The following is a 12,222-nucleotide window of genomic DNA, read 5'->3' on the forward strand; positions in this document are numbered from 1 at the left end:
CCTTATACCAATTTCATATTTACACAAAATGTCATTACATACCTTCACATAAGAGCATTAGCAATAGACAAACATCTTTTGAGGTTCATCTTATGCCAAATCATCTAACATACAAAACTTTCTAACAATAAATGTCTTTTTAACAATAGACCAAAAAAAATGAAGGGTTCATAATATGGGCCCACAAACAAAGAAAATACATACATAACAATAAACTATTACACATTACACATAAGGTCTCACTTACTAACAATAAACCTGGGTACAATATTATAACCATTCTTATAGATGAAACTTCTTAACTTTATCCAACAATAGAGAGTATTGTTGACAAACCTCTAAAATAGTGGACAAACCTCTCGATGAACCCCTTATTGCTAATGTTATAACATCCCACACTTAAACCCATAATTACATGACCCACCTATTTTTTCTCTCTTTACCCTTACTTTTTCCAACTTTTCTTAAATACTCCATTTTTCCCAATGTTACCTTTGCTGTGGATCGGAGAGAGTAGTAGATTTAATTAAATAATTAAAAAACGATATTTAAAAAAGGAATTTAATTAAATAATTAAAAAACGGGTCAAATCTCGGGCCGTGTCGTGTCAAGCCCGCCGTGCCTAGTTCGTGTCGGACCCTACGTGCCTGGCACGAGAATTTCAAAAAAATGCAGCCGCGCCCTGCCTCCAACCCGTTCGTGCCGTGCCCGTGTTGTCAGTACTGTTCATCCGTGCCGGACTCGTGCCGTGCCCGTGCCGCCCGCCTAGCCCGGCCAGGATTGCCATCTCTATATGAGCTAAACTAAACTAAGCGGGATTGAAATCAATTGAAATTAAGCACCAAAATATAGACCCTAAATCGTTTAAAATAATCCGAACCATTGAAAAAAAAAATATCGAGATGAAGAAATAAGATGATCAAGATTGATGGGATATGTCTCACTTGCCATTATCATAAATTTCCAGGGGTAATTTAGTCTTCTTACGTCCGGGTCCCAGCCCTTCACCATAACCCCACGGCCCCACACCAACCCAACCTACCCTCAACAAGACGGTTAATATAGCAACCCCCCACATTACAAGGACCGTGTCCGTTTTCAAAATTACCCAACCTACCCCTAAGCTAGCTCCTTGTTTCACAAGAAATCCAGGACATTTTCGTCTTTTACAATCCCCATTTCAAAGATAAAACCGTGACCATCACAACATAGGGTGGTAACGTACTAACGTCTAACGTGGCTCAAAGTGGGTGATCCGACGAAATCACCTCACTCGTACCAGCTCCGACTAGCCTAGTAAAGGCAATTGTCTTAAATAACCACATCGATCACATTACTAGTCGACTCCTCTTAGCTTTTGTTACTTCGATTCTAAATCGTAGTTCCGTCACTGATCATACTCAAAATTCCGAACCAGTTCACCAAGTGGGATATGGTCAAAATCCTAGTCAGCTTCGCCTACCTTCCTATATACTCCACTCCTCTTGTGTCTATAAAAATGACAAGTTTTTCAATGTTCCCCTCTTTATCCTCCCATCTCTCTCTTAACTGATCAACTAAAACCACCAAACTTCATATTATTATTATAAAAATAAAAATAATCCAAAAACATTTTTTTTAACTTTATCTTTAAAATAAAATAATAAAAAAAATACATTTTCTCTCTCCTCATCCTTGCTGAAAATGATTAATTGTCAGTTCAACTGCAGTGACCAAAAATAATGGCAGGAGATTCTTGTGAAGAGTGTCTTATTTTTCATTTTTCATTTTTCCAAAATTCAAATACAAACACAAACCTTTGTTTTAAAAATGGGTCGATAATTATTGTGTAAGACGGTTTTATTTTACAGCGTGTATACAAAAGAAAACAAAACAGTTGAGACTTGTGAGTTGAGTTAGAGTGTTGTTATGTCCAAGTTTGCATAGTTTGCAAGTTATTCCATTGCTTTTATCTTGAATATCAAAAGCAATAATTAAAATTAATTAATACTCTTTCTTATTACAAGCTTTAATCTTTCATCAATGGCGGAAATTATTTAGTACTTAATTAGTTTTCTTTACTTAATTTTGATCGTCATGCCGTTAACGATGAAGATTCAGCCAATCGATGCCGACGCCGGAGATTCCGATTCTCCGGCGACCTTTCCGGTGACGAAGCCGGTGGTGAGGTCGAGGTTGAAGCGGTTATTCAGGATCTCCGCCGTGGAAAAAGACTTGATACCGGCGACGGTGACGGTTGCGAGCGAGCAGTTCGAGCCGAGCTCGGTGTGCTTGGCGAAAATGGTTCAGAATTTTATAGAGGAGAACAACGAGAAGCAACCGGCGTCGGTGAAGTGTGGTAGGAACCGGTGTAACTGCTTTAATGGCAACGAAAGCGACGGTTCGGACAGCGAGACGGCCTCCGGCCACGTGTGTGGTTTCCTCAAGGTACGCAATTAATTAATTAATTGATCGATTGAGTTTATTTCCATCTGAATAACTGAACCGGCCGGAAATTAATTAATTGTTTAACTGCGTACAGAGCTTGGCGGTCTGTGCGAGTGTGAACGAGAGGAATGTGTTAGCGGACACGGCGAAGATTGTAGCGGCTAACAAGGCCTGTAAGAGAAAAGATGAGCTCAGAAAGCTTGTTGTTGAAGGTTTAATGGCGCTTGGTCATGATGCTGCTATTTGCAAATCTAAATGGGAGAAATCGCCTTCGTTTCCTGCTGGTAATCTTTACATCTACCTCATTTCTTGTTGAATTTTCGCTTCTAACAATCTCGATTTTTCGAGTTAATTAAAGGGTAAGGCTGTGTGCATCTGGACCTTTTCGCGTACTTTATCAATTAGTTTTGGTACTAGTGTATTGGTATTTAATTGTGCTGGACCCGAAATTGTCGAATTATGATGATGACGATGACGATGATGATTTATTAATTTGATCATAATTTTTGGCTGTTTACTTTGTTCTTCAATTGGATTTATTGTTTGGAGTAAATTATTGTACTTCAGAGTTTAAGTCTTCGAATTTTAGGGGATCTTGTCATTATTACCTCCTAAATGCATGTGAATTAGTTTTAGGATTGAACTAGGAAGTTTCGGATCCAGATTCGTCCATAATAATTCTACTAGATCGTCCTTTAACTCGCGGAGTATATATTTGTTGAAGTAAATCGCGATTTTTATTAATTTTATGATGTTCTGAAATTTATGGGGATTGATTTTGAAACTGAAAATGGCAAACAGGGGAATATGAGTATGTAGATGTGATGGCAGGAGGAGAAAGACTGATAATCGACATAGATTTCCGGTCTGAATTCGTGGTTGCGAGATCAACCAAGACTTACAAATCAATCCTCCAGACATTACCAAACATCTTTGTGGGGAAATCTGATCGTTTATCTAAGATAATATGCATATTGTCCGAGGCAGCTAAGCAAAGTCTTAAGAAGAAAGGCATGCACATTCCTCCTTGGCGTAAGGCAGACTATGTTCAAGCTAAATGGCTCTCTCCCCCTACCCGGCTTGTCGCCAGTCCTGCTCCCGCTACCCCACCCCCGAGCCCACTAACTCCAGTCGGCTCCCTCATTGTCTCCGGAGATCCAAGTCCTAACAAGCTCAATCTGCTTACCCCAATCGGCTCCCTCACCATCTCCAATGGTCCGACCCCTGATATGCCCGTCCCATGCCCCGATGAGATTCTCATTGAGACTCATCGGGCTAATGAGTCTGAGGCGAGCTCAAGGTCGTCCCATTCAGAGACCCTTTTTGACATGTCCGAGAGTTCCGAGGAGGAGGAGGTCAAGGTGAAGGTCAAAGGCAACTTGGCATTCATCATGGAAGAGAAGTCACCATAGGAAGGACAAATTTTGATCTTTTTTTACTTTTTGGCCTAATTTTTTTCTTTTTTTTGGAGGTGCTAGTTTTTTGGTAAACCACCACTACTAAAAAGGTGCTAGATTGTAGAGAAATTGTATGTTACATATAACTACTACGTACTGATCTATGGCTCTATGCTATAAGTGATTTCCTCTACTAATCCCCTTCTAGTTTTTGTTGTAAGGGTTGTTAATTACATCTCTACCTACCTACCCATATGAATCACATATCAATAATGTAAGGGGAGTTTCAAATACTATTTCTATATGACAACATCTTTGTGACATCTTTGTGACTGCAATTGTTGCACTGGGTTAATATTGTTGTGAACTTTTTCATACAATTTGCTCTTGGTGAAGAGTCGGTCCCATAGTATTGACTCCATTTTGCAGTACTGTAAGGAGAGCTTCAAATAAACATCTTTGTTATCGCCATTCTCAACGTAATTTTCATTACTGGTCATTTGGAGATAACATCTTTGTTACTTGCCATTATCTACGTAATTTTCATTACTGGTCATTTGGAGAGTACTATGTATTGCACTGGGTAAATATTGTTGTTCACCAGTGAAGAGTCGGTCCCATAGGATTGACTTGCCATTGTCTTTGTTACTCGCTATCAATATTCCGTTCTACTCCATGCTATCATAGTTTTATTAGTTTGTATTAATAATGTTGTTTTAGTTTTACACAATGGATGTATTATGGGCTCTGAGAGCCAGAACATCATGTAATACATTTTTTCCTCTCTGAGAAAAAAAAAAAAAAACTTTGTTATTACTTGCCATTATCTGCGTAATTTTCATAAATTACTGGTCATTTGGAGAAGGCAACTATGTATTGCACTGGGGTAATATTGTTGTTCACCGGTGAAGAGTCGGTCCCATAGGATTGACTTCATTTCGCAACTTTCGTGTCGGTTTGCATTACTCGTGTTAAATCTAATTACCCTTTTAATTAAGATGATGGAAAGATAAAGGAATTATGATTATGTTGAATTTGGGATAGCTTTATGCATTAAGTTGAAGTATTTCAAGACAAACATGGGACAAGATAAAGACTAAAGACAGTGGAGAAGAAAGGAAAAGGTGAGAATTTCTCATAACCATCAAATTATTTTACCTTTTTTACTTTTTTTACTTGTTTTTTAGTGATTCTTTTGTAAGGTGATGAAGTGCTCTTTAATTTTAAATTATTTCTTACCTTGGTAAGATGAGAAGTGGAGAATCTAGTGTGAAAATTTGGAATTTGGAATTTGAGTCCTCGTGCTATCTCGATACTTGTAGGATGTGTTGGAGGTGTGAATTCAGGTTATGCCATGTGTTATAAAATTAAATAAATTCTGACATTGTTTGTCCAACTATGATAATTGTTAAATAACCCTTGTACTATAAATCTATAATTGCATAAAATAATGTTATTATTGGATAAGATTACGAATTGGTCAATGAGTTTTTACGTTTTTCTTATTTGGGTGTTTCGGTAATTTCCTCAATTTTTTGTTTTGGGTATATACTCCCTCCGTATCACACTAAAGGTAACGTAGGGAAAAATGGAGTATTTAAAAAAAGGTGGAAAAAGTAAAGGTAAAGAGGAAAAAAAATAGGTGGGGTATGTAATTGTGGGTTTAATTGTGGGTTGGTAGGTGGGGTATGTAATGATATTTTGTGTAAATATCAAATGGGTATAAGGATAACTTGGTGATATTGTGAGCCAAATAAGGAATGTTACATTTGGTGTGGTACGTTCGTTTATAGTAAGTGTTACCTTTGGTCTGTTACGGAGTGAGTATATGTTTGTTTTCTTTCATTTTTTTTCTTTTATATATCTTCTTTTACAAGCCTTTTTGGACGAAAATAAACATAAACAATTGATCGAGATCAAAAGATGTAGGCTCTCTTCTTTTCGGCTTAATTTCAGCTTTCATTTAGCTCACTTCAGTTCAGGCATTTAGCTCAGCTTATTTCAACTCTATTCATCTCAATCAACTTCAGTTCAGTTCAGTTCAGTTCAATTTAATTTAATTTAATTCCATTTAGCCCAAAAAAACAGGACTATAGTTGAAAAAAGGGAGGAAAATGGAAAAGAAAAACTTGATATTCTCTCCAAAAAGTTGACTAATTCTTTGTTTTAGAGTTTTGACCAATTCATTTTTTTTTCTTCATTCATGTGGCCTCTTTTGTTTACACATTTTTTATTGGCTTAGGAATTAGGATAAAGCCTTCAGGAGTATTTGTGCCTTACCTTCATTTTGTCTTTCCTTTAGTGTGTATTTCTTTAATTTTTTTTCTCTTTTCTGCTGTTCCTACGACTTAATTTGTTCTCGACACTTCAGTGTCGCGTGTGACATGTCCAACACGACAGTTTGATACTTCATTGTAGATCAGGAAATTAAAAGATTCGTGAATGACAATCATATCTGACACTTCGACACCATATTATGTCCGACACTTGTGACCGAGTTACTTTAACATAGGTATAATTTGAAGGAAGTTGTTGGTTTTGAGGGATTCTCCACAAGCATTTTGAAAATCTTAAATGATGGCATTTTCATAAAAATTGAGGTGACAAGTGTTGTATATTTGGGCACTTGGAGATAAAGAGGTCACTACAGTACTATACTCGAGTGGAGGGTGTGAGTGTGTGACCCATTGTACACGCAAAGGTTAAACGGTCAGTGGGATCCATTTTCAAGTTTAAAGCAATTTTACAAGTATTTGGGCTTTTGAAACTTGAAACTTGTAATCATATTCATGTCTTGATTCTTGAAGATAAATTGTTTCAAAACTTTTACTTTGTTTTACTCTACTCATCCACTTTTATACTTTTTACCCTTTCCGGGTGCGTCAATTTGTGTTTAACAATAAGTGTCTCTTGTGAGTTGTGAGTTCTGACAGGTATATCCGTCACAAGCTTGTGACGGGTCAAGTATCACCCACTTGGGTAAATAAGGCAAAAGTAATATAGTCTTTATCTACCCAAGTGGGTTTTATTTGACCCATCACAAGCTTGTGACGAATATTGTCGGTCACAACTGAGAATTTGTGTTTAAAATTCTAAGTCATGTTATTTTTGGTACCTTATGAATAAAGTTTATATTTGAATAGAGGGAAGGCTCATTTCCAAGGTGAAATAAATAGTTAACATTTTTTTTTTTGGTGCAAAAGAGGGGCAAAGCCCCGATACAAAAACGAAATTAATTAGTAACTAGATGAGGTATAGCTACTCCTAAAATGTCTTCACGAAGAATCGAACGGAGGCCGTCCGGAGGATGATCGTAGTAATTAACATTGGTGCTAGCCGTTACTCCCTCGTTAGCGAGCTAGTCAGCTGCTCTATTAGCTTCTCGGAATACATGATCCACTTTAACCACCCAACCTTCTAGCTTGATAAGATTGATGCATTGTTGAACGATGAGGCGTAAACTATTACTCAAGAGCTGTTCTTCATGAATGAAACTAACACAAGTTTTATTGTCCATATGAACTAATAGTTTGCGAATTCCCAAGGCTCGAGCTTGTTCCAAACCCACAACTAGGGCGCGCATTTCCGCCCTCATGGAGGTACAAATGCCACCCGAAAAGTTGTAAGCGCTTAGAAAATCACCCGTCTCATCACGTAAAATATCCCCCCCCTGGCAGACTCGGGGTTTCCTTTGATGCACCATCTGTATTCAACAAAACCCATCCGTGTGGAGGCGTATTCCAGCGAATAAAACGCTCCTCGTGCACAGTACATAGTTAACATTTTTTTAAGTAAACTATTATACATGCACTGGGAGTAGTTGACAAGCCGCCAAGCCTGACTCGACATGAACCCGAGCAAACCCGACTTAACATAACCCAAGAATAATGCAAATCGAAACCGACCCGAACCCAACCCGATCCAATGACGACCCGTAGCCTGACATGACTTGAACCCGACTCGATATAGACCTGATTAAATCGATGAACTAACAATATTAAACTTAATATTGATCAAAACGAAAGTAAATTATTGTTTAGTGATTTAATAATGACGCAATTAAAGCAAACAATGGTTGAAAACTAAATTTAATATTAAAAATTAAAGAATGTGGAAAGAACCTGACCGACATCAATGCAGATCGAAATCCGACCCAGTACATCATTTGACTCTATAACGACTCGACCTAAAAGATATAACCCAACCTACCCGATGGACTCGATTGACACCTCTAATTGGAAGTATTGAGTTGAACAAAAAAAAAAAAAAAAAAAAAAAAGAAAGAAAGAAAAATAACTTTTGTACTATTCTCAGTAAGTGGGCATCTAGTACTTGTGAAGGATTTTAAAGGCTCCACATCGAACAGAAAAAAAAGGGAATATCTTGGAAATTGAGATTTACAAAAGATGTTTAATGTTCATTTATACTTCCTCCATTCAACTCCACTCTACCACTTTGCTTTATCACGTTTGCCAACGCGTATTTTACGCGGTAAATATCGTTAGCTACGTATTTGCAAAAATTATAAAAGTTAGATACTTTTAAAGATTTGTAAAGATTTAATCAAACAAGATCCCTCATGAATATATTTCCACTTATGTATTGAGAGAAAACTGAAATTGAATGTGTATTTGTGAATAGTGTAGAAAAATGAAAGTGGTAGAGTGGAGTTGAATGGAGGAAGTAGTTAATTCTGTAACCCAGTATAATGCAGCTGATAAATAATCATTACATCTAGAATTGAATGTTGTGAAGATATATTACACCAATTTTCTAGTCGTATTAATAGTATTGAAAGCGGTATGCTTGTTCTCTAGCTCTTGCTCATTTTGTTAAAACAAAACGTCTTGCTTGTGATGGGGCTGAAGACCTTTCACAAAAAGGGAGAGGGGATAAGGTGGGGCACTCCCCACGTGCTTCCCACTTACCTCTCAATGGGTATTTTGTGAGAGAAAACGGTATTCGTCACAAGCTTGTGACGGATATCGCTGTCTTCAATGAGATTTTGTGTTGTTAAAAATTGACAACAATTATGATTTATGTGACATTTGTTTTTGGATACATGCATCACAGCATCAGTTGTGTGACTTAAGAAAGAGGGTGAGATTGAGACTTGGAAATTGGTTTATTCAATAATTAAGGTAATGTGGCTCTGTAGTAAGGACAGTATATTTAATTTTACACTGTATCGAAATTGAGACGGGAAAAGTCTGATTTTTTATTGTTTTTATTTTTCAAAAAGGAAAACAAACGAACTCAACAACAATAACATTACCCCAATGCCTAAATGGCTCCCGCAAATTGCGGGGTAAGGGGAACTCAAATTTAAGCAAAATTGCCAATGGCAATGGTTGCAATGAGTTAAGTAGTTAACGATGATGTTCTACAGCTCAAACCGCTTGGCTATTAGGCGTCAAAGAGCCCGAGTTTGCACGGACGACCTCTAGGTCACGAGCTTGTGAGATGGGTCACAGTAAAAGTGAAAATCTAGTACGGAGTACTCCGTATTACAGTAATGTAGCGTCTTAAACTCTTAATCATTTATTTACCTTTGATTTAATTACACATGAAAAAGGTAAATAAATGTTTGAGCCGTAATGGATACCCCACTTTTCTTTCCACTTTAATTTTGTGAGAGAGACATTATCCGTCTATAGTTATAGACGGATAGTGGCCGTCTATAATGAAAATCTGTCAGGACGAGGAAACAAACGTTGCTAATATTCTATATTTGATCACAAATTTCACTTAAAATGGACAAATCTATTATAACCTTAAAGCGACGGTCAAATATCACACATCATAAGTAGAGCCGATAAAAGATGACACGATTGGAAAACACGACACGAAATTAACGGGTTTGGGTTAAGGCTTAGGCCCTGATCTTTTGGACTTAAAGTCACTTAATTTAAGTTCACTTCAGATTCCATAAGTTCAGTTCAGTTCAGATCAGATCCTATAAGTTCAGTTCGGATCTTATAAGTTCGATTCGATTCGAGATCCTATAAGTTCGATTGATTCAGATTCTATAAGTTGATTCGAGATCCTATAAGTTGATTCGATTCGATTCGAGATCCTATAAGTTCGATTCGATCCTATACGTCATTTAATTTAAGTTGATTCGAGATCCTATAAGTTCGATTGATTCGATTCGAGATCTTATAAGTTCGATTCGAGATCCCATAAGTTCAGTTAAGTTCAGATCTTATAAGTTCAGTTAAGTTCAGATCCTATAAGTTCAGTTCAGTTCAATTCAGATCCTATAAGTATCAGTCCAAAAGAACAGGGCCTTAATGACCCATTTATCTAAGTGGGTCGATATGAACACGACACGAGATTTAATTGGGTTGGGTTTGGGTTGAACTCTCTAAACACGAAACCGACATGAATGACCTTACTAAATTAATCCTGATTTTTGATGATACTCCATCACATAAATATACTTTACACTTTCTGAATATAGACATGACACGAAAATTCAACACGAACCCGATGTGAAATTAACTGGTTAGGGTTGAGGCTCGATGATCCATTTATATAAGTGGGTCGACACGAGATTTAAATGGGCCGGGTTTGGGTTGAAAGGTTTGTGACCCGTTTACATATGTCACGAACACGAACCTGACACGACTTTATCTGTTTGTCAGCTCTAATAATAAGACATGGAAAAAGCATCAAGATTAGCAAAAGGTTTGTCTCAATTATGCAAATTGAGTGTTATTTGACATGTGTTTTTATTAGGATATTAGGTCCATTAGGGTTAGGTTACAAGATATGGCGACAACCGTCTACGGTTTATTAGGGTTCAGACTATAAATAGATGTATTGTTATCATAAGAATCACAATTCAATAATACAATTCTCCCTTATTATCGTCTCCCTTCTATAATCTTAACAATTTTGCCCTAAAAATGGATATTATCTTTAATACGTATTTATATAAACCCTTGAGTATACGTAATAACCTACAGACCACATCCATAGATCAACCACTTTTTTAAGGTTGTGTCAGGCTCGAATTCTACTCTTTAAAGTTTACTAGAGTTAGGTGCCGTTGTGCAGTCCTATGGATCGAACTCTTAATCTAAATGTCATGTTGAAATGCCATTAAATAGTTTTGATGTTGATTAAATAGCTTATGACATAAGTTGTTTTAAGTCATTTTATGAAGAAAGTTATGTTTCAACCACTTTTCTGACAATTCTTTTCTCAAACTATTTATTTAATAATTTATCTTTGATAAAAGTTTGAATAGTAGTTTGTTGTTTTTGTAATTTTGTGCTGTATGTCTTTTAGTCAAAAGTAAACAGTTGTTGAAGTAATGAAGTTAATATGCTTTCGTGCTCTAGTATTTGTTTGCTTTGGCCTTTTCTTTATCCTAATCAAATCATTGCATTTCTGCATCTATGAAATGAATTATTGCTTGAATAATTTGCATTTCTGCTAATACAAATTATTGCTCAAATAATGTTAGGTAACTAGGTTCATATCCGAGTACTACTTCTGTCATATGTCCTACATTTTGTTATAATTGAGTTAATTACTTATTATATTTTTATTTCGGTTTTGCGCAGGTGGCATGTCCACAATTTGGCATTAACAACCAAATAATAATAGCCCTATTGCAAAGTGTTTCGCAATGGAAAATAGTGTAATAATTTAATAAATATATTTACGGTAGAAATTATTTTTTAAGATGGTCATATTCATTTTAAGTGTAAAACTGGTCAACTATTATTCCATATAGGTATATTAGATAAGAGTTTTTGTCATTATTCCTTAAACATTCCGTTTCTTATCTTATCCATCTTTTTGGTAGTTTTATTATTTAAAACGGATATATATTCGTCTTAAATTATATTTTAATTTTCCTATTTTATGGAGTGAATTTTATCATGCTGGCTGACTTTTCTTAAGCCAATTACATTATCACAAACGATTTTATAAAAGAATTATCGTATTAGTAACCAAGCGCGATTCCCGTGCATTCAATCAGTTTCTTCAAACCCCCTTGTTCATAACTTTAGAAGAAATGGTTCATTAACACGAGAGCTAGGATCTCATATGTCTCCATGGCTCCTCTTCCTTGTATAGCTGTATATAGTTGAATATGCACTGATTTTTGGCCATAACTTTGGTTGTTCATGTGATTTTGGACCACATTTTGGTCCTATAATTAAAGAGGATAAGAATTTACATTAGGTTAGACGTACGCTTTACTTGTTGAATAATTAGGTGAACTTTTATCATTTTTGATTTAATAGTGTGCAATAATATGAATTGCACTTGTGAATAATAACTTTATAACTTTATATAATTCCTACTTGAATACTAGCTTCCACTTGTTTTCAAGTTTTCTCTGATTCTATCCACTTAAGTCTTAAACATTACTGATGGA

General features: G+C 36.2%; 1 protein-coding gene across 1 annotated transcript; it reads left to right on the top strand.

The window, feature by feature from the left end:
* The first annotated feature begins 1,498 nt into the window (after positions 1 to 1,498).
* On the top strand, positions 1,499 to 4,021 carry LOC141653044 (uncharacterized). The gene is made up of 3 exons (XM_074460681.1): positions 1,499 to 2,427; positions 2,522 to 2,711; positions 3,229 to 4,021. The coding sequence occupies exons 1-3, from the start codon at positions 2,077 to 2,079 to the stop codon at positions 3,837 to 3,839; spliced, it is 1,152 nt and encodes a 383-aa protein (XP_074316782.1). The 5' UTR covers positions 1,499 to 2,076; the 3' UTR covers positions 3,840 to 4,021.
* The last annotated feature ends 8,201 nt before the right edge of the window (positions 4,022 to 12,222 follow it).

This window comes from Silene latifolia, chromosome 4 (assembly GCF_048544455.1).
Source record: "Silene latifolia isolate original U9 population chromosome 4, ASM4854445v1, whole genome shotgun sequence".
In the NCBI taxonomy this organism is placed as follows: domain Eukaryota; kingdom Viridiplantae; phylum Streptophyta; class Magnoliopsida; order Caryophyllales; family Caryophyllaceae; genus Silene; species Silene latifolia.

Coding starts and splice junctions, on each gene's coding strand:
- LOC141653044 (XM_074460681.1), top strand. CDS start 2,077: ATGCCGTTAACGATGAAGATTCAGCCAATCGATGCCGACGCCGGAGAT. Junction 2,428..2,521: donor ACGTGTGTGGTTTCCTCAAG/GTACGCAATTAA, acceptor AACTGCGTACAG/AGCTTGGCGGTCTGTGCGAG. Junction 2,712..3,228: donor ATCGCCTTCGTTTCCTGCTG/GTAATCTTTACA, acceptor AATGGCAAACAG/GGGAATATGAGTATGTAGAT.